Here is a 23,279-nt window from a genome sequence, read left to right on the forward strand (position 1 = left end):
AATCCTGAATCAGAGCTTCTTAGGAACTGCTAAGTTAAAATAGCTGCGTCAGACTAGTCGACGTAAGGTCCTGTAGCACCGGCATGGTATAGAGAGTTGATAATGGGATTTTTAAGCACAAAGGCTGATAGTATTGATGGATTAAAACATGTCTTATCAATTTTACATCAATTTCACATTAATTTTACTTTATATTCTATGTTATTCTTTTTTATTCTTAATTAAATTCTATTATGTTTTTTGGGTGCAGATTTGGTTTAAATGTGATTCTCCAATTTTTACGATTTTTAGTTCGCGTTTTCAACACCAGACCATGCACATCACGTAAGTCAGAGAGAAACATTTCACCCTCTGCTGGAGAAAAGTGGTGAGGTTTTTCTAATCACGTTTATAAACAATGACTAAAATGAAGAATTTGATTTAAAAAAAAAAAAAAAAAAAAATTTTTTTGGACAAAGTTTCATGATTCTGTTAATGTCAAATAAAAATCTTGATATATTGTATTTTGAGTTTTTCACCCACCCCTAGTCATTAACATACCAAAATAATTTTTGTAATCAACAGAGACCAAAACAATTAAGTATCATATAATCAAATACATAAAATGCTATTTCTAGTCAATGACTTACCACAACAGCTGATTTTTACAATATATTTAATTCGATTTTTTCTTACAAAACAATTCCCTCATAAACCAGAACACACAAAATGCATAAAGAAAACTGTACAGTCAGTAGTCATGTCTGAACATGTTCTAAACATGAACAATGTTATCTACAACAGTGGTTCTATCAATGTCTATCACACCAACCGGATCAGCTCTGCAGCCCCTTACTGTCAGGATTAAAGGAGAGGTATGGAGAGAAGGAGTGAGAGTCATGTGACACTGAAGTAAATCCAAACAAACATGAGTTAGCCAGTGATGTAGCTGTACCACCAGGTGCAGGTGCAGTCCCTTTTTCCTTTCCTCTCCTTGGCTCTAGTAGCAAAGTGATTCTGCTGAATCGACAAACGTGACAACGACAGGGCAGAAAAGTGACTTTTGTGAACCGTGTGTGAGCGTGAGAGATCACTGAGAGGTGGAGGGTAATCGTGTTGGGGATCTTTTCTCATCACATGCTTGTCTTGGATGGATCGATCACTTTTGGGGAGTGACTTAAGATGAGAGATCGACTTTAGGAAACATCAGAGCCTGATATCTGGCATTGATACAATGAGAAAACTGGGCTACCAAATTGCAAAAATCCATCCAATGAACATAAATACATTTATATTAGTATTATCTTTCTCTCCTCAGTGCAACAGTGGTCTAAGAAACATCATCTTCTCTGCCTGAAGAGATCTTCACAGCAAGTTAGCAGCAAATATCTAAATCACAAACAAGAACAACACTTCTGATTCACCTTTTCACTTTTTTCTTTTCTGACACAGCTTAATTCCTACCCTACACATCGCTTTGCATTGAGGAGTTACAGGCACAACCACATTTTAGAGGATGATTAATATTTCAATTTGGTTGTTTTTTTTGTTTCTTGGGGGGAAAACAATCACATGAGCAGATTTATCTCATTCACTAGGCTGCAGCTGGGTTCAGAGTGGTTCACTTTTCTCATGGGCTTCTTTACACGTTGACGCTGGATGTTGACATCGCACTCCTGGTTTGGTCCAGAAATAAACTCGAGCATAATTTGACATCAGCAGCTTTGGCACGGGGACAAAGGGTCAACAACTGCAACATCTTAAAAGCTGTGAGTATTTGTGCAGAAACCTTACATCACATGTCCAAAGATCTTTTCATGAGTCGGCCATTGCTGCTTGTGTGTCTGTTGTCCAGTTTTGGGGGGTAAAGGCTTTATTGCGCCATTTTTTGTCTGGGATTTTCCTCTGAATGTGTTTTCCTCCAAGATTTTTTGTGTGCTACAGAGAAAAGACAGTTTGAAATATTTATAATGTCCTTTATTGGAACTTTAAGGTCAAATTATCGTATACAACCCTGCTACAAAAATAGAGGCCAAACTTTGAAGATCGTTCTTATTCTGGTATTTATGCGAGTACTGACTAACAGGCCTATGATTTTCGACTGATGGACCCTCTAATTTTCTGATAAACAGGCCCTCTTATTTCCTAACTAACTCGCCCACTGATTTTCTAACAAACGGGCCCTCTGATTTTCTGACTAATAGGCCTTCTAATTTTCTGACAAACGGGCCTTTTTTGACTCACGGGCCCTCTGATTTTCTGACTAACTGGTTCTCTGATTTTTTGAGTAATGGGCTGTCTGATTTTCCAACCAACGTGCCCTCTGATTTCCTGACAAACTGGCCCTCTAATTTTCCAACTAATGTGCTCTCTGATTTTCTGACAAACTTGCCCTCTAATTTCCTGACTAATGTGCCCTCTAATTTCCTGACTAATGGGCCCTCTGACTTTCTGACTTATGGGCTCTCTAATTTCCTGACCAACGGGCCTCCTGATTTTCTGACTTATGGGCCCTCTGATTTTCCAACCAACGTACCCTCTGATTTCCTGACGAACTGGCCCTCTGATTTTCTGACTAACGTGCCCTCTGATTATCTGACTAATGGGCATTTTGTGTTTCTGACTAATGGGCGTTTTTACCAATGGTCCCTCTGATTTTCTCATTAATGGGCTATCTGATTTTTGACAAGTTGACCCTCTGATAAATTGGCCATCTGACTCAGTATATCATCACACTGCATCAGATTGTAAGCCAACAGAAATCTAACCAGGACATCAAAAGAAGTTGGTAAAATTATTGGTAAACTTCTTTAACTAACAATAGTTTGTTTACATATTCTAGGAGGATGCTAATTGTGTAGCTTCTAGAGCAGAAAGATAATGTTGATAATGAAAAGCTGAATGTCAGAGAATGTTCATTGTTAATGTGTTGTTTGGGACCTTGGGAACACGGCAGCTACTCGGCATTAAAAAGACAAAGAAAGGAAAGAAAGAAGGAGCCATTGACCCAAGACTGGCACTCATTCCAGCCCAATAACAAGGAGTCATTCAGGATGTTGTCCACGCTAAGTATCCATCTGCGGACATCTGGGTTATTATGTTTACAGGCTGAAATGTTTAAGATAGATTTTTGAAGCTTATTATTCTATCTGCAGAGAAGCAGCGGCATTGTTTCAGTGCTAATGGAACCGTTACGATGATGATTTGTACAAATGGTGAAAGAAAATTACTCAGACGACGATTTAACCTGAGTGAGAACACATCTGATAGTTTGATCGGGTAAGAGTTGCTGGTGTTTATCGGTAAATGTCTTCAGGAAGATTATACCTGGTGATTTTAAATGTAAGTACACTATTCCTCCTCTTGTTTAAGCTTGTTTTGGGGCTTTTATGCTTTTATTTATAGGATACAACAGGATATGAAGCAGGAAACTGCGACAGCGGGTTGTGTTGTGGACATGTGGCACGACAAACCTGTACATTTATGCTTGAATGATGAATTGTAATTCACATATTGCTACTAAATTATGAAACATGTTTCCTGTGGACATAAACCAAACAGGAGTTGTTAAAATAACTTTAGCTGATGAACAAAACTACAGTCTACCTGCCCCTGCCTTTGAGCTTGCAGCACGGCTCTCTGAGAGGAAGAACAAATGCTCACAGCCAGTCAGATTGCACAGTTGATGCCACTTTGGCGCGGCCTCAGCATGTGGGTCAGGCTGATTCAGAGTCATCACCCTGAGGGAATCTGCTAAGTGGTATTTTCAAGCTCCACAGCACAGAGTTGTGCTGCAGGTACCAAATAAATGTGAGAGACAGCGGGGGACTGATTTTACCTTTGCAAGAGGCCGAGAGATGTACTGCTCATTTCTGCTCAGGCCTGCTCCGCGAGCGCAACATCCATTGTCAGCGGCTAATGGACCAATCTGGCTCTTTGGATAGACAATGTAAATAGAGGGTATTACACATGTGCATAAAGCCAACCTCTGCTGGCATGAGGTGAACGAAAGCTTTCAGAGGGAGGATACAGTACAATACGGTGAAAGAGGCGAGGAGACAGATGGGTCTGTAGCTGTTAAAAGGACTCTGAACACACGTACACTAAAGGCAGACAGGACAGACAGACAGACAGTTTGTGGTGATTATATGCAGCACTGGTGAAAACGACAAACATCGTTGAGATAAACAAAAATCGGAAAGCTTTTTACTCTAAAAAAGTGAGCATTGTGCATAGTTCATAGTTCAGTAATTACCCTCTTCAGGTACCTATTTGCTGTGATAACATGGAAGGAAGTGCAATAATGTACAACTCTGTATAGTTAAGTGCACATAGATCACTGTTGCACTGAACGGCATTGACACTTTCTCCCAGTAGAAATATCACAACAGGGTTTCTTTTGTTTTTCTCAATTACTCTATTTTTAAGTGTACTTTTGTTACAGTAAAGCCAGACATTTATCCTGCTTGCTCAGTCCCAGGGTTGAGTCCACAACTTAGGTTCACATAAACTTTTATTATTGGTAATGTGGCCGGATCTTTCCTTTTCCTTTCTCATCATTTTCTTCCCTATTCCTACGTTTGTTTGTTTCTTTCTTTTTTTAACTCATACCTCGCCAACCCAGACAATTGTGTTTCCTCTCTTGATGTCTGACACCTCACAGTGCGGCGTTCTCTGTTTGCCGTTGAGGACAAAGAGGGACTCGGCTGACGGCGTCACTAGGTACTGTCCAAACAACCCGCTGGAGACCACCAATCTGTTGGGGCCTCCCCAAGGCCAAGCTTGAGGGCCCAGGGGCTCTTTGAGACTCTGAAGAACCTCAGTGCGGCCTGAGGACAGATCAGCAAAAAGCAGGTCTGTGCCGGAGCCTGATGTAGCCACAACCACGTGCTGGTTTGACTCCGTGAAGGAAGGCTGGAAAGCCAGATCTGAGACTGCTACAGGCTGCTCCAGTTCCTGGTTCAGACCCAGCTCCCCCTGGAAGGACACTGTCTGTACTACCAGCTTTGAGCTCTGGGGGTCAGGGGTCACGATGTAGCGGCCGTCCGGTGACACAAAAGGCTGCCCTGTGATGTTGAGGTTTGGACCGATCACTGCGTCTGTGACGCTGTCGATGAGGAGCTGGGGAGGTGCTTGCAGGTGACTCCTGCTCTGACACTGGACAAAGTAGAAGCCGCTCAGGTGTGTGTAGGCCATGCTGAGCGGGATGCAGCTGTAGTTCTTCAGGCTGATGGTTTTGACCCGGTGGAAGGTCTCCAGGTCGATCTTGTGCACCGCAGGTTCATTTTTGAGGAAGACGAAGGCGAACCTAAACGGACAAAGTTCAGAGGAGAGGTTAATGGCTTTCCTGGATTCTGAGGGGTGGCAGTGATTAACGCACTTTTCATTAACATTCTCATTTGCTCTTTTTGTGATTGCTTCATGAGGGCAGCTGTGATGAGCAGGTGATGAGGTCAGCCGGTTTTATGGTCAGAGGTTTTTGTGTGTGCTGCTTTACCTCACATGAGTGATGATGAGATTGGTCGGAGGAATAAAGAAGTCGTTGACCCTCTGAAAAGTCGTCCTGATGGCGTGATGAACTTCACCTACGCTGGCTTGAGGAATAACCTGTGGACACAGAAAAGCAGGATGAGCAATATTGAAAGCGTCTTCAAGACAGTGACAAGTAAAGCTGAGGGATATATTGAATATACTCGCTACATCGCAGGTTGTTGCACATGAGATGTATAAAATGACAATATCGCAACAATCAAGTACAAATAGTCATGTTAATCTTTTCAGACGTTGGGCTGTAAATCTCTTCAGTGATTTGCTCGTTTCACTCTCTGCTGCTCTGCTGGTGCTCCACTCACAGCGAGCAATGTATTCCCCTGCCCACCCAGAAAAATTTCTCCTGGGAATGCATGATTTTGTACAAGGAGAGGAGAAAAAAAGGTAATTGCGCATCCCATCAGTCACGGGTTGTGGGTTCTTGGGGCTTGTTTTCTTAAGTTATAGTAGCTTATTTGGACTTGCTTTGCTGCCTGTATGATCCCTGATTCTCTCCCAGCTCTCCACAACAACAAATGAATGCGACATGTTCTTAAGTTTCACTTTCGTTTCTCTGCTGTGCACTGCTAGATGCATGATGGTGGAGAAGAGTTTTGTGTTATTCTACAGCTGTGCAAGGTGTGATATTATCAGAAAACAAATAAGGTTCCATTGCAACACTACAAGTTTATACAAACGTGTAATAATAGTCCAAAAAAAGAACTCGGAGCTGCAAAGTCAACACAGGGAGGAGGTGAATCCAGTACAATACAACTAAAAAAAGTCCTTTTAGCAAGACCTCCCAGCATGATATCCAGGTAACTTATTTATGGAAATGAAAGTAATGTTAAATTATTTCCAACTTTAGTTCATGATGTTTTCAAAGTGTAATATAATATAATAATAGAAAAGCACCCAGAGAGCGCAGACCTCCGTCAAGCATATTGTGATTGTCACCAACACTTTAGTCCGACTTTAATGTTATACTCCCTTTCAGCAGACTGTCTGCTACAATTTGGTGTTAGTTGCAGGTTTGTATAATAATTTGTTTCCTGACAGTGTTGAAAATTATGAAGACCCAGTACATATTTCGTATTCCAGATCATAGTGTCCATAATTTTGCCAGTATCTGGGTCGAACTTTTACATCTGTCAGAAATGATGGTGACCTTGTCTTGTATTGTTTTGCAAAGCAATCCAGCCATTTATCATGGAGTTATATACACATATGGTGAAAACGGCCCTATCTCACAATGAGAAAGAATGGTTTGAAGAAGTCCTAGACCCAGACAGTAATCAGGATCACCTCCAAAATTAAATTACTTCTTCTTTATCTCATTTTTAACATCTCCTGAAAATTTCATCCAGATCTGTTGGCTAGTTTTTGAGTTATGTTGTTCATTGACGAATAGACAGACAAACTCATTGGCGGAGGTAAAAATATCATATAATATAATCAAAGGGTTAAATTTAACATTCATACAGTGATTCAGAGGAAAATCACCATATCAGGATGTATATCATATATTGTGATATAGCCTAAAAACATTGAGATATAGTTTTTTGGCCATATCGTGTAGCCCTGTTGACAAGTCAGGAAAATTTTGACTCTTATTTGCGCTGACTGAATACAGCAAGAACCTGCACTCAGTGAATTCCCTCATCCTTTTATTTGTTACCCATGTGCTGCAGCAACCTATTCTTTACTCTGTCAGTTGAAGCTAATCTAGAACAACAACAGTAATTTCACCATGAAAACCAGTAAATAAGTCGCCTTCAGAACGACTGTTAAAGGTTTGAAGATTACAGGGACCAGAGCAATTAGTCGGCCAGTCTGACATTTACCTGAGATGAATCAGTATTGGTGAATATGCCAATAAGTTGGAGGAAAATACAGCACAGAAATGTCAATTAAATGTTAACTTATTTCAGAGTACACAACAAAGCAACAAGAAGTTATCGATTAAAGAATAACAACTGTAAAACTGCATTGAGAGTTCTGCTCAAAGACACATTAAATGTTGTGAAAGTTAAACTTGCAACCTTTCAAACGAGGCGGCTTCGCATAAATGAAACAAAGGTTCATATCTCAGCCGGAGCTTGTCCTGGAGACATGTTCATATATCTTCAAAGGATAAACATCTACTGTGTATGACTTGAGCGGAGGAAGCGTTGCCCTCTCCTCGCTCCTCCTCTGATAAAGCATCTTATTCAGTGATGGTTGTCGTACCCGCCACGATAAAAGCCTCATTTCTCATGTCAAGCGGCGGCCACTGAATCAGCAGCTTTGCAAAGTGCAGCGCAGGGAGAGCACGCTCTCTGACGCCGCTTAGATGCAAAGTCTTGTCCGTGACACACGCTTCATCATACATGCTGCATGATCAGGTCACAGTCAAGGACGAGTGAGGGGGTTTATGGGATGTACAGTCTCAGACTGCGGGTCGTCAGCTCTGCTCCTATCGTATATCAGACTCTGCATGTTTGATTTTCTCTGGGAAACTTTCCTTACTGAAGAGCGTCTCGGTTTAGACAACTCTGCAAATGTTGCTCAAGAACGAATGGAATATTGTTTTAAAAAAAGGAAAGAGTCAAATAGATTTTGATGTCGACTGCTACGCCTCCAAAACTGAACCTCCTCTTTATGCCCAGTGGGGGGCCAGACTCCAAACTCCCCTCTCCGAGCTTTTCAAATGTAAAAAAATAAAAATAGCAGTTTAAGTTGCAGAGTTGTTACTTTCCTCAGCTGCTGCAGCGCTCCACAAAAGATCCTCCTCACTATCTCATCCATTTTTAAATAAGTAGATCCACTTTTCACACGGCGCACAAGACATGAAAAGAAGCCTCTTTAAAAAAAAGTCATTACAGCAGCAGCAGAATACAATGACAGCAGTTAATGAGGTTCAGTGTAGTATTGCTCATGTATTATTAGGCAGCCTCTGTGGTCTCCAGGGCTGCAGGTGCACTCAACTTAATGCCACTGGCTTTCTTTTGTCATCGCTCATCCCAGGATTTCATATCCACACACTCAGCAACAAGACCCAATTGAGTTTCATTCAGCCCCAGCCTCGCTGGCTGCCCTGGTACCTGAGGGGGATTTCTGACCAAGTAGCTTTGCTTTTCAACAACACTCACTCAACAGAAACCAGGAGCGGCTTTTTCTTTCCTCACTCTTTTCATTTTACACTCACATTTCTTTGTACAGTACATTTAAATGAGATGAAGTCCAACAAAAGCTGTGTGTATCGACACCAAGGAGGGAATTCAGTAAGTCTTTAGAGCATTTAAATATACCCTGAATGTCATGTTATTGAAGAAATAAGAGAAATAGAAATGATGCCTATATATGTGTGTTCACATTATGGATCCAGGAAAACGCAGCTCACATAAATACTTAATTTGCACTGTGTGTGTTTTATTCCCTGAGACATTTAATATGGATTTATGAATTTGTGCAAAAGAGAAGGTGGAGAGAAAGAGGAAAGAAATGTGTGCTGATGTTGTGCAGGGGGGGTGAAGTGAAGTTGCACAAATTTGCACACAGTGTCATCACTTTTCTGATTAAATAGACAAAAAAAGTTTCTGCTCATCATAGTAAGGTACTAAAAAACGTATACAGACATCTACAGTTACCTGTAGAGCAAAATCTTTTGGATTCATCTAGGGATGCACAATATGGCCAAAACCAATATCTCAATATTTTTAAGCTGTATCAGGATACACAATATACATCTTGATATTTGATTTCTACTATATAAATTTCAAATTCAACCCTTTGATACATAAAATGACACCAGTATAACAATTAGAGCTGAATAATTTTGGAAAATAATCTAATTCCGATTTTTTTTTTTTTTACCAATATTAGGATTGTGCTTTTTTCTGGAGGGGACTTTTGTCTTCTGCATTATTCTTTAAACGCAACTAATTAATCACTCTTTTGTATGACCAACACAACCATTAACATACAAACAATTCAGTCCTGTGGGTCTACGTGTAATGATTAAATGACATGAACTGATGCATTAATTGATACCAATAACATACCTTTATTTAACTAGTATAATCACAGTAGAAAATTAACATTACTTTAACATCAAGCCTAGAAGACGTGTCCTGCCAGAAAAAAAACAGCATTTTGACCTTTGCTGGTTTTAAGGAAGAACAAGTACAAGTTGTCATATTCTTTTCAGGTCTACGTACACAATCTATTTTTTTTCAGCTGCAGCCTTTATGATTTGAAAATTGCAGCCCTAATTGTTGAGCTCTAATAACAATTCAAGCAGACCTTTCAGTATTGTAATGTTGCAGTTGCAAACCCAAAACTTGCAACATTACAAAACATGCAAGCAACTTGCAACTTGCAACTTGCATGCAAAAGAAAAAAAACAAAACAAAACCTTTTTTGTCTTTAAAAAGAACACTAGAAGAGTTAAGATTCTCAGAAGACAAGATTAATCTAATCAGTAAAGTATGCAAACAACTTTTTTTCCCTCCTCTCCAAATACAAAAACACACATGCACAGGAGAGTTTTCTGAGTCCTTAAAGGAGTGTGAGGGAAGTGAAGGACGTGAAACTTGAAAGACGATTTCATACTGATGTCTTAAAACATTTCCATGACTATTTGCACTTGATGGTCGCAATACAAGAGACAAACAACCTTTTACGCACACACTCACACCTACAGACAATTTGTAGTGAGCACTTAACCTGATGAGCATGTTTTTGGACTCTGGAGGACCCACACAGGGGAGAACATGCAAACTCCACCAGGAACTGAACTGGTGACCTTCCTGATGTGAGACAGCAGAGCTAACTGTTGTGCCACAGTGCAGCCCGTTTTTAGGTTAAGGAATTAATAATAAAAAAAAAAAAAAAAAAAGTTTTCATTTGACCCCATCTAAAAAAAAAGAAAAAGATAAGACTAAAAATGAGAGGAAAGACAGACAGGACAGTAAAGGATAAAGAAAATTCTGCCTGGACTGAATGTGTTGACGTTGCAAATTGTTGTGGTAATGATGATTTAATTTTATAAAAATAATAATCAGTCTTAAACATCTATTTGGCAAACCTCAGAGAGAGATAAATGAGGAGAAAACAGATGGGGAGATCTGTGTATGTGCGTGTGTGTGTGTAGAAAAACAAAAGGCCTACAAGTTAAATGTCTTCTTGGCACGTAGACGCAGAGCGGACTGACAGCCTGAAAGGCCACATCTCTCTCTGCCCGCCAGAGATTCCTCCATTTGTCTTCTCTAATGAATTGACAATCACACTCCCTCTGATGTTTACACAGAGATATTGAACCATCCCAAAACTTGGCTGCTTTAAACCACACACACTCAGACACACACACACTCCTACACTCATCCCCCAAACGCACATTTACACGTCATGAGTGCACAAATTAGCATGCAAATACACCCCGACGCTCACTCATACACATGTATGATCTGCTGAAGCGAAGCGTTGCCTCCGGTGGTGACAGGCTGCTGCTGAACAGGTCAATTACTTTCAGTCCAAACGATAATGACATTATCAGACCATTTATTTGTGGTGTGATCCATGTGGGCTATAATCCATTATGCAGTTTCCCTGCAATTGCATTTTTGAGTGATTCATGCCCTGTTCTCTAATTATTCATTACTCTTCAACGGCTGCTGAAAGAGGAGGAAATGAATAAAATGAAAACCACAAAAATGTGTTTTCCGCGGTTCAGGCAGCAGGCACAAAGAGAGACATGTAACGCAAAGCTGCTCTCTGTACTCAGTTTAAAATTACATGAGCAGAGAGCTGTTTTGTCTGTGATGAAAAAACATCTTTTTTACTGAATTTTCTGCCTTTTTAAAAATGTTTAACATCTCATGGAGGTCTGAGAAGTAAGCCAGCGTTAACACAATGAGCGTGCACTTTTACTGACAAGTACACAAACACATATCCAACACTAGTACACCTACACTCTGCAAAGAAAAGCTGCAAAACAGAAGTAAAACAGGGGATTGTATGCATAAACACAGACAGGCCAACTTCTTCACTCTGCAGATTATAAAGTTATAAAAAGCTGTTAAAACCCACACAGAGAGGAAGTTCTACTTTCTATAGTTTTGTTTCCAGATCATAGCCACACATTTACTTTTCAAAGTCTTTATCATCCTGGTTGAATATGCTTGCTTTTGATTCCGATGTCGTGGAAAATTATGCTCCTTATTTTAACAAAACCCAACCTATTTCAGGCTCAAAATAAGAAAGTTTTTTAGAAAGCAATGACAGCATTTTACATTTGGATATCACTTATCTTATACCTGTGCTTACCGTACAGAGATACTAAAGTGGCTATCCATACGGTGCCCAAGCTTCAACCCTAAAGTTCAGCTCGTTTGGCCAGTGTGACTGCAAGTTTGCCGTGTCCAGGCACGGTACACTTTTTTGGCTTTGGCACGCTCTGGAGAGGTGTGCTACGATACGGTTCACTTCATGCACAAGCATGCATGTGTAACAAGGACATGATGTTTAGTCCATGACATATAATGACTGCAACTGCTCCTCTAAGCAACATTTTAAACAAGGGTAGGAGTGTTAGAGAGCCGTTTCTACGGATGGGTACCTTTCACTTGAAACGATGCGGTACAGATACCCAGTACCTGCAAACCGATATTTGTGTTCAACGATTCCAATTTTTGGATACTTTTCTGTGTTTATGTGGTAATGTTTTATAATAAAATATTTAAGTTTTTAAATTTAACCTCTTAAGACCCAAGCTTTTGTCTGGTGTGAAATTTTTAATTCACTATTAGTAAAAACCAAACTTGGTCTTTGTAAGAGAAGTTTGATTATTTATGAGTTCTCTATTAGTTGTTTGTTAGTAGTGTTATTGTACTTGAATATTTTGTTTTTTTCCCTAAACTGGGGGTAATTTTGTGATTTCACCAAAAGATGATGTGGGCAGTGTCCCTTAATGTGGCTAAAAGGGCAAAGTTTTAAAAAGTGAAGTATCATGGGTCTGACAAGTAGAAATATGTGGACGCTGGGTCTTTAAAGGTTAATGCTGGTGCAATGCTGTGTTCAAGTCCAGCATGGAAAATTGACCTACTCTTCCACTCCTTCACAGCCACAAGGATGTGTTTAAGTACCTAAACATGGTACCTTTTGATTTTACGTGAATCAGTACTCGGTACTACAGATGGAATTTTCAGTCTGTATCAATGAAAGTATCTAATTCAGCACTTATCCCTGGCTGTGTTGGACCAAAACGACTTATTATAAGCCAAAAAGTAACTAAGTCACAGTCATATTCTCTGTGTTCATCATTAAGTGGCCTTGTTAAACAAGGCTTCATGATGACGCAGACGGGCCATCTGTGTACCTTAAGTCTGGTTCATGTGGCGCCGTGGGGAACCAATGATGCTTGACTATGGCACAGAATGAATGGCCAGTGTGACCGCTCCCTGAATTACACTGTAGGATGACTACTAACTTTGGTTTCTGGTAAAAGTGTTTGAGTACTTGCTCTCCAAAGATCCTCTGAAGAAACAGACGTTTGAGAGCGTGCCGTCATCCAATCAGAGCAAAGAAAAAGCTCCACACGTCCCATCAGCGAGGAGTGAACACAACAGCTCACATGATTGTAAAGGGAGCCTCCCCTCCAATGGGGCGAGGCCGAACAATAAACATGTTTGTGTCTATTACAGAGATAACAGCTGGATCCCATGGTGGTGTTACTTATAGCTGCACACACACACACACACACACACACACACATGAATGCTGGCCCTTTAAAAACAGCATCGTACCCTCTCATGGGCACCAGCTCTGTTCCTCCTCTCCTCCCCTTCACCTCCTCAACCCTGCACCCTCCTCTCCCTTCCCTCTCCTCACCCAGTCCCCCGAGGTGGATTAAACACAACCACACCTGTGATCATTTCTCATTTGTGAAGCCTCCAACACCAGTGGTCCAAAGGGACGCCGGGCACAGGCTGACTGCGGCACAGCTGCGAATTGCTGTTTTGCTGGCTCGGTAAATGCTCCAAAGCATACATAGATTAGATGTTGTCACGCTAATACTTATCATGTAAAAAGGGAAGCAGGTACACTAAGGAGCTCAATTAGTTATGAGGCGTTTGTTCTGCTTTCTGCAGCTTATTTAAATCACTTTCTCCTAAGAAGATGGTCAGGAGTGTACATCTGTGTTGGGCAGTAAAAAAAAAAGGGAATAGTCAAAAAGCTTTCTATTTGGTCCTTTCATACCTACACCAGGGTTTAATTTAGATCATAAACAGGTTCAACCATTACTTTTTGGCTCGTCTCTGCAGAAAAAAAACACTGCACAAACTGCCATCACATCATTTAATGCTAGAAACACTCTTACCTGAAGTGTTGGATGTGTTCTTTCCATATCCCCCCACGTCAGGACCCACACCTGGTCATGGGACTTGTCATAAAGCATCTTCACTGGGAAAGGATCTGTTGCTACAGCCTGGAGAGGACAGGGATGGAGAGAGGAGAGCAGAGGATGAAAGTCTTCATATTAAAGCTCTGTCCATGGTGCTGAAATGTTTAGATAGCCTGCTTGTTATCTGTGGAAAGAGGAGAAAGCCCATGTTTCCTTAAAGGTACATGTCACATTTCACTCTATTCAAATAATGACCAGAGTCATTTCTTAAAAAAAAATACGTTTTTGGCTCTTTAACTCCCCTATGGGACAACAGCCCATGTCAAGAGGGTGACTTTGGCCATTTTACGTCATGAAACCCAGGAAAAACATAAAGGAGAAAGACCTGAATGCAGATGTAACTCAAATGCTTTATTTAACTAAACTAAAAAAAAAAAAAAGGGCAACGACAGCAACAACAAACCAACAGAAAACAAAGGAAACACAGAGACTTTGTACACAGGGGAGTGATCAACACAGGTGTGAAACAAGACACAGGTGAAACACATGAGAAGAAATCAACCAGAAGGGAAACACAAGGAGAACTAAACCAAACACAGGGAGCAACAAAGTGACTAGCAAACACGCAAACAAGAAATAACTAAGATTAACACGGGTGAAAGAGACACACGACAAGAACAGAACAATTAAAAAGAAACACAAGAAGACTAAAACACGAGGAAACCCAAACCATGACATTTTATTTCTAGCCTAAGTGAAAATTTTGGATTATTTAGGATAAAATGTGACTTGGGCATTTTAACAAGCTTTCATGATGGCGGCTGCTTCAAGAAGAAACCGAAACTTAAGTTCAGAAGAAGCTGTAAACATGATTCTCGAATCAGTTTCCATTGGTGAGTGATTAGGTTCACTACCACAAAGGCTTGGGTGTAATATTGTGTAGTACTTTAATCTAAATTTCACAAGTTAGAGTTTGACTGCAAATTTAGCTACATCTAGCTAGCTACCTATTCCTGGCTAACCCACTTATTTCTGTAACCAAATAGAAATTAGAACAAGTCAATAATACTCTGCAAAGTTTAAAAATTAAAGACATGTTTTTGCTTTTTGGTTTGAGATGCATGAGTATGCCCACTCAGCGTAGGACTGACCTGACATTTGTTCACTTCAGGTTGGAGTTATTTACGTTTTGAGTTTGCTTTGTGGGATTAAAGGACAGTTAATGGTCAGATTTCAAAAAGTTGTTCAAACTAGATGTTGGAAATGGGTGAAGTTCATTAAAAAACTCAGCAAAGAAGACCTGGAGAAGTGACACCTGACATTTGTTTAATTTAACTCTGGGTAATTTCAGTTTTGAGTTTGCGGTAAGGAATGAAAGGGCAGTTTAAGACAGGTTTAAAGTTGCCAAAGTCACTTTATTTTTTAATGTCACATGATTGACACACAATGTTCTCTGCATGTCAATAGTCATCCACTGTAAAGGCCTTTTTGATTGAATTATTTAACATCATATGCCCTGTATTTGGTAAAGTTTTTTGTGTTTTATCAAAAACTTGAAAAACTGATTTAGGGCATTATTTTAAGAGGCTGATGATATGAAAGCCATAGCGACATAGCCAGTTAGCCTATCCTGCCAGAGCTTTCATCCTTAATTTGACAACAAAAGAGTAAAGAGGCGTTTACATTAGATGTTTACAACCAGAATGATCAGGAGAAAACAAAACACCTGACGACAACACGACACTAGAAATAGCTGAATGCAAATAACAGCATACTCGCACCTTGTTAGCACCTGGCTTGTTTTAATTTGTAAAATGTGTCAAAATGAAGCCTGAGATACCATCCAACAACCCTTCACCAAACAATGAACTGTTTTCAAGAGGAACTTGTTATCACATGTCTCACAGAGCAGGTGTAAATCCCCCAAATAATAGAGGGATGGTGTACTGCTCCTGCTGCTGCTGCTGGAGATGTTTCACCAGGAGTATCTGACACCCGTCATGTGAGAGCGCATAAAGAACAGAGAATAACATGCTCATAACCTGACAGTGAAAGACAAAGGAGAAGAAAAGATCAGACCCAAAGTGAAAAGACAGAAACTAGGGTTGGGGTGTGCTCAGCCTCGGGCTTGCTGCAATGTCAACAACAAAGAATAACACAATCCATTACCCTGCTTCTGGCTGGGTGGACAGGGAGCTGCTGACACCCTCACCAGTGGAGCGAGACCACAGGCTCTGTGTTCAGTAATGGGAGGTCCAGCCCTCCGCTCTGCACCGGTCAGCTGAGTGCCAACTCAGCACGTGTGTGTGTACAGTGTGTGTGTACAGTGTGTGTGAGTTGGTCTCAGAGCGCGTTTAGCTTTCTATATGACGGGAGCAGAGGTGAGGCTGAGGTCGCGTCTCAGTGCAGCTGACGAAGACCCAACTGATTGGATTTCATGTCTAACTTTAAACCCTGAAGAGATAAAAATTACGATTTTTATGTTGTTTTTGTTTAAGGAGTGAGTGCCCTATCTAAATATTTTGCTAAGAGATGAACTATTCAGGGCTGTATATATATTTTTTTGTTACTTTAAAATCATTCACAAAGCTTTTCTTAAAGCAGTTCTCAAAAATACTGTTTTCCTGACTTTACACTCTTATTTTTATTTAAAAAGTAAATATTTTGGTTATATCTTTTTATTTAACGCTGGTGCTGACATACATTTGTTATCATGTAATATGACAAACATCTCTGGTGACAAACATAGGGCTAACTGATGCAGCAAAGCATTGACTAGAGCTTCTGATTAAAGTGCCTGTTGCAAGTTAGTACATGTCTGTATCAAAATGAAGTTACAACACTGACTAATTAAAGTTAAAAATCATTTGTTTACTCCGTATGCTTTAGACACAGTGTTAAAAAAATTAAGAATCAAAGTTGCAAAATTGCAAAAACAACAGCAACAAACTGACATAATGAAATGAAGCTAGACCAGGAGTCAACAGGTTGGAAGATTTACAGCCAAAACAATGAAAGTGACGATCATCCATTGATCTTTGAATAGATGCGAGTGAATATCGAATAGCTCTTTTGCTTGAAATGCCCGTCCATTATACTGTGGGTCATTATATTGTAGCATAATTTTGGCTAATGTTATGCCCCAACCACAAGTAGCCAAAACAACCAGATTTAATGCAAGTTTACTTGAATATCTTTGCTGTTCCTCGATCACAAAGCAGCAGTTTGCTGACTGCAGAGCTGTTTAGGATGAAATTAGGTCAAGTAAGTTTTGAAGAATATTTCCAAATTTTACCAATCTTAACTTCCTATGGTAAGAGTGTCTTTCCCTTTGGAACCCTGATCAATATCATCAATAAAAGATTTGTGAAAAACTCAAAGAAAAAGAGTCCAAATGTTGCTTAGGTGAAAATTATAGTTTGTTGTAATAAAAAAGAGGAAGTTACAAACACTTTTCCAGCCTCAGTAAACTGAAGGACTTGTTATGACTTCACAGATGAGCACCTCAAACCAGATCATGTCACAAAGATTGACATTCAGCAGTCGACCAGTCTATTGAGACTTAGCTTGGTTCAAGTCCCAGTATGATTGGACTATGATTGGACTTCTAAAATGCCTCAAGCAAGGCATGATATCCCTGACTGCTCAGGCGCAGCTGTATTTGTTGCAAGAAACTAAGGTAACGTGGATTGTTAGACTTTCAAACATTAGCCCCTGAAACAGATAAAACAAGCTTCAGCCTCAAAACAAGAAGTGAAAATTAAAAAATGATATGTTGCAGTTTTAAAAGCAGTGTTGTTTTTACAAGAGCAGAAACTTCTTCACAGTGAGAGTTATTACTAAAACTGTACTTTCAACAGAATCGAGTGAATTCCTCCCCAGAGGGAATGTAATATTTTTTGACTTCAAACAACAGTTTTAAAAGCACTGAGAAGCCAACTTGGCAAAAGAAACCAAAAATAAAAGCCAATCAGAAATCAGGATGACACCAGCACAACCTCAGCTTCACTGCAACCCAAAAGAGACCACCCTGGTTTTTCAAAGTGATGACACAATCTGAGGTTTTTTACCATCTGGTCTAGTTTTTAATTAGCTGATGTGCTGTTTGTCTTCTTACCCAGTGGGAGGCTGGGCTGGCACAGGTCTGACACAGCTGAGTCAAGGTTAGATCCCTTTGTAGAAGAGATTACAAAGGTGCAACTTCTCTGCTTGCAGCAGCATGAAAACCCACAAAGCTTTTATTTGTGCAGGGTTTTATTTTTTTTACTACACCTTTTTTTTTTTTTTTGCACCTTTTATCTTATTGTCCGCTGGGAATCATGGCTGATAGTGGAAACTGGAGGTGTCAGAAGTACGCCTTTAAAAAGTTGGACATGAAAACTCCAGCACTGTGAGGTAAAGCTTATAATGATTTGAAATCAGTAATTTATTTTTTTAGAAATAGAATTTTAGAAATATTTGATGATTCCTTTCATTGAGCATCACAGGGATTGTGTTGCAGGAAAATAAGTTGCAGTGTCTTAAAGACGTGTTAGCTCACAGCTGTCTGGAAATAGTAAATCTACTGTTTTGACTCCATTGTACTCAGTGCTCAGCCACCTCTGTAAGGACATCTAATTCAGCTTTCTGATTTCACCAGTAGAAAATTAAAGCTCTTTCTTTTTTTTCTCTATTTGTTCATTCCTTCTGCCAGGTGTAGAAGTGTATTCGCTGCAGCCTGCCAGCTTCTCTCTCTTCTCCTAAAGGCCATTGTTGAAAGGAAGCAACAAATGGGCTTTGAAAAACCGAGCTTTGAGCTAACAAAGGAGGAGAAGAAAAAGAGGAGAAAGGCAGGATGCATTAACCTCCTGCACCCAGAGGCATGTGAGGGTCTTCAAGAAGGAGAGACAGGAAAAGAAATGCAGGTTCATTGTGCTTCATGAGGAGACAGAGAGAACGCAGGAGTTGGTGGGCTGCATCACATTACCGGGACTTTAAAGGTTGGGAAAAAACACGAGTGGAGGAACACACCTCTGTTTCCTTCATTTTTTTTTACATCACATTTTTACCTGACTAGATATTTACTTTCTTACTTTCCAAAAAAACTTCATTTGTTAAAATCAAGATGTGTTGTTTATAAAATCTTCTGATCTGTCTCAGACTACATGTGTAAACTTATCTTTTATCTCTGAAACGACATGACCCTGGAGTTTAGTGTTTGACATTTCCTGCTGGCTCAGTCTCATTCCCATTCTATAGACTTTCACATACACCTTCCTCCTCCTCCTCTTCTTCACACCAGGCCTATTTCCTCTCATCCTGAGCCTCAGTATAAATGATGCTGACCCTGGGAAGAACCCCTGAGGGACTCAGTCCCTAAACAGCCGTTACAGCCAAGATGAATGGCGCGGCAGCCAGCACCCACCTGGGCACCATATTGTTTCCAGCGCTTGAGGTGTATTTGATTTATTTTACCTAGCATGTGGTCTTCTTACATAGCTGGTTCTTTTGATACAACTCACCATGCTGGTATAGAACAGCTAATTGTACCCAGCTCTTCTTATGTTGGTGATTCTCTTTGACCTGAAGCCAAATGTTGACTGTATACATTTCAGCTCATCTAAAGTTTTACTTCAAATGTCTCTAGCATTATTCTAAGTAAGGTAGGAGTACTTAAGTGAAGCTTCAGTAGCAAGATAGGTGCAACTAGGTGAGATTTTGCATAAAATTTATGTTTCAACCACTGCTGTCTGATGATTAAAAAAATTAATCTAATTAATTACAGGATTTGTAATTAATTAATCTAATTAATCACATTTTAATCTCATCTCTGCTTAAGGTCCCCAAATTAAGAATCTGAATTTCTTAATTTACAAAATTGTAGTGCATGACTAATCAAATTTATACACTAAGAAGAAGAAGAAATTTGCAAATCCACCTTTTTTTTTAACTGGCCAATATTAAAATGTCCGTGTCCGCTGCCATTGGCTTCTGTAGCTGCTTACTACGTCTAGACGTATGTTTTTTTTTTCAGCAGGGGGAGGTGGGGTGTAGCGGAGCTTGTCAATCAAAATCATGCTCGTACACTGCTGAGGGTGAGAGTGGTGCACTCTTTGGATGAGAGATCAGCATGGATATGAGGAGAAGATCACAGAGAGGATCGAGGGATGGAGCGCCCGAAACGAATGCGATAAAAAAAAAATGTTTTTTCTGTTTTTGGATCAAAAACAAGAAGAGAGTCCACTCATCTTAGGTAGTTTTGTGTTTTTATACTCATAGAAAACAAGATTATTTGGGTCTTAGTAGATCGTTCAAGCTGCTCTGAAAATGGCGCGCAGCTGATTAGTCAATATCGCGTTAATTTTCATGATGCATTATTTTGTGGTGTAATTAATTAATCTAATATGTTAAAGTGACAGCCCTAGCTTCAACATTATCAATAATTACTTGTCATCACTGTAAAACCATAAAATCTCACATAAAGTGCCATCTCAACATTAACTTTGCACAAAAAGTTAAGGAAATGTATGTTTGGTAGATTATTTCTTATATCTTTGGAAACAGCCAGCTTAGTCTGTGCTTGTTGTGGACTCTGTCGTTTTGTTTGTGCCTGATTCACACCTGATTAGCAGCAATCGTGAGCAGGTATCGTGAGCATGGGCCCTGCTATTGCCAAACAAGAGAGAGTGGTAGAATAAGCTGTTTGGCTTTGGCAGAGAAGATTTGGCAACTTTTTCCGAGGCAAAACCCACATACTCAACTCTGCTCCTCATCCCACAAATGTTGCTCCATTTATAAGAGAAATTAACAGGCTTTCCAATGGTCTACAACTTAATGCTGAGGAGCATTGTTACAGCAAAATATGAATCTACCAAACCCGACTTGGCTAACTTTTCTGTGCTGAGTTGACCAAAAGTTGGTATTGTAAATGTTAGAGGAGCGTTTAAAACATGTGATCTAATAAAATAACAGTTAGCTGATGAACCACTCAGGCTTTCTTTGATCCAGGTCCCAATCACAGAACTTAAATGTCAGGGGTCTGCTGACACACAGGTGTTACAATGCTGATATTTGGTTAGAGGTAATTTAAGAAGTTACCCTCCTAGAAAATAAAAAAGTTAATGAAAAGTGCAAATAATTCATTTTATAAATGTCAAATCTGTGAGAAAAAGTTTCCCAAAACCCAACTGGATCTGGAGTTTCGCCAATCAGGGCAATTCGCTGACCTGCTTCTAAACTCAGCAACATTTACCAAAATATTCCTCACTTACACTCTGATGAAAGTGAACTGCTGTTGCTGAGAAGAGGTTAAAGAGGAGAAGTTTAACAGCAGTGAACTCTGAAGAAAAAAAAAATGGCAGATCTCACCTCAAAACTTCTTAAACTCAACTTTTCTCCTTTGACTCTGTGAGTGATGAACTTCTGATAACATTCAAGCAAACTGCAAAGTTTCCAACAGAAGTCTTCTGCCAGTCACTAGCTGGCAGATGAAACCCGTCTGTGATATCCTGAAACTATTCTTTGATGTTTTCCAACAGGCCTGAGACCCTCTCCACCCACCTGCACCACCTTCTGCGCCTGGATATCCACAACCAGCAGTCGGCTCAGGAGGGGCTGCGTCACGTAGATGTACTTATCTCTGATGTTGACTGCTGAGGACCACACGCAGTGCTGAGGCGACACCCCCTCACCTTTAGGGCACATCTCTTCCTGCAAAAAGCAACAGAGAACAGAGAGGATGATGATGGGAGGAGGAGGAGGAGGAGGAGAGCTGCAGAGGTATGACTCCCTCGGTGTATCATAGACAAGCAGTTGGATGCTTTTACTCCATCACCTGGTGCTGAAAATGAGGTTTAACGCTTCAGTTTAAATTAGTATGATTCTTAATCAGTTGATTTAAGTCACAGGTAAATGTAAAGTTTGAGCCTTTATTTTGAAAGGATTAAGTAAATATATTATCAATACACAGTAGGTAGAGGTGTATTGAGCTTAAATGCTTTCCTTGACAAACACTCCTCCACAGCAGCCCGCTGTCTTTGCTGACAGGACATTTATGCACACATGAACATAAAGCTTGTGTTTCTAGACTTCCCACCTCCTCTGCACCTCAAAAAGTGCTGTTTACAGCAGGAACTGGCTAACACACGGCTTATTGAGTTTGTATTGATCTCTAATACGATTACAGGGTCCTGTAAAACCCCAATCCCTCAGTAGAACAAGCAACTTTTACCATCTAAAGCCCATTGCTCTGAGAGAGGGATGTTCTGCAGTGGATTAAAAGCCTCAGGGTCTCTCGTTGAAACCACAGACAGTCGACTGGTGGGAGAGCTGTTGACTAATGGACACGAATAATCCCATTATGTTTGGTGAGGTGAGAAGCCCACTGTGACGACAGGGTGGGAGGGATGGACACTATTTAGACGCCAGTTTGCTTTTAGAGTCAAACTCTGTAGAGAAACTAGTGTTTACATCCTGTCAGTGAGCTGAGCAGGGGTTTTCAACTTTAATCGTGCACACTTGCGTATACTATAAACACTATATTTGCTTTAAGAGCTAGTTTGACACAGAAACATTAATATGAAAAAGTGACTGTGAGAACGATGCTCTCAGCAGAGTCCCTGATGTGTCCTGGTCATGAAAGCTTTTCTTTTCTGCCATGAACATAATTTGGTTTTGTACGATATCAGCTCAGCAGTGACACACCCTCTATCTTACAAGCTACTAAACCAAAAATATGTGCTTTTTTGCTTCAAATTCTACATGATTGCAAATTATATACTTGGAATGTACTAAATTCATTAGTTGGCAAGCTTAAGCTCTAATGAATTCTAAAATATTTTGTCAACCGAGTCATAGACAAAAGTTGTGACTATTTTTAAACATATTTCCATATTATAATGAATTTAGTTATTCAAGATTTCTATGTAAAACCATGCTTCCTGGAAATGTCCCTCATCATTTATATCACAGTTGAGCCTAAATGTAAAAGAATTATGGCAAATTATGGCACAAAAATTACATTAAATGCAGTTGACAGGACAAACCTGTCTCTACGACAGTGGTTTTCAAAGTGGGAGCCACCAGGAGGCACCACAGGGGCAGAAAATCAGAGGCTGCAATTGGCAGATTCTCAAGTTTCCAATTGAACCTAGTCACACCTTGTGTGATGATGATGTCATCATAATGTCAAACTAAACTCTGAGGCTCTTCCCCTGTCTAACTACTGTCTACATGTAAGAAAGGAGCATCCCACCTTGGCTGACAGAGCTCTGAAATGCCTCCTCCCTTTTGCAACAACCTACTCGTGTGACTCTGGCTTTTGTTTGTTAAATAATTTCCTGCTTTAAACAAATGAAATAATTTTTGAAAAGTGAATTAAAGTTAGAAACAACATTTTTGAAGTTGACAT

The 23,279-nt window shown here is 40.0% G+C and overlaps 1 protein-coding gene across 2 annotated transcripts in view; it reads right to left on the minus strand.

Moving 5' to 3' along the window:
- Positions 1–665: 665 nt before the first annotated feature.
- Positions 666–23,279, minus strand: part of fstl4 (follistatin-like 4) — a 314,099-nt gene continuing 291,485 nt past the window's right edge. For both annotated transcript variants that reach the window (XM_074672211.1, XM_074672212.1), the window contains 4 exons: positions 21,431–21,580; positions 13,868–13,975; positions 5,477–5,586; positions 666–5,287 (listed from right to left, as the gene is read on the minus strand). In XM_074672211.1, the coding sequence (XP_074528312.1) occupies positions 4,585–5,287; positions 5,477–5,586; positions 13,868–13,975; positions 21,431–21,580 (1,071 nt within the window). In that variant the 3' untranslated portion in view covers positions 666–4,584. The remainder of the gene's footprint in view (positions 5,288–5,476; positions 5,587–13,867; positions 13,976–21,430; positions 21,581–23,279) is intronic.

This window comes from Halichoeres trimaculatus, unplaced genomic scaffold (genome assembly GCF_033239565.1).
Source record: "Halichoeres trimaculatus isolate MK-OKI-2021-1 unplaced genomic scaffold, fHalTri1.1 fHalTri1_scaffold_6, whole genome shotgun sequence".
Classification (NCBI taxonomy): Eukaryota; Metazoa; Chordata; class Actinopteri; order Labriformes; family Labridae; genus Halichoeres; species Halichoeres trimaculatus.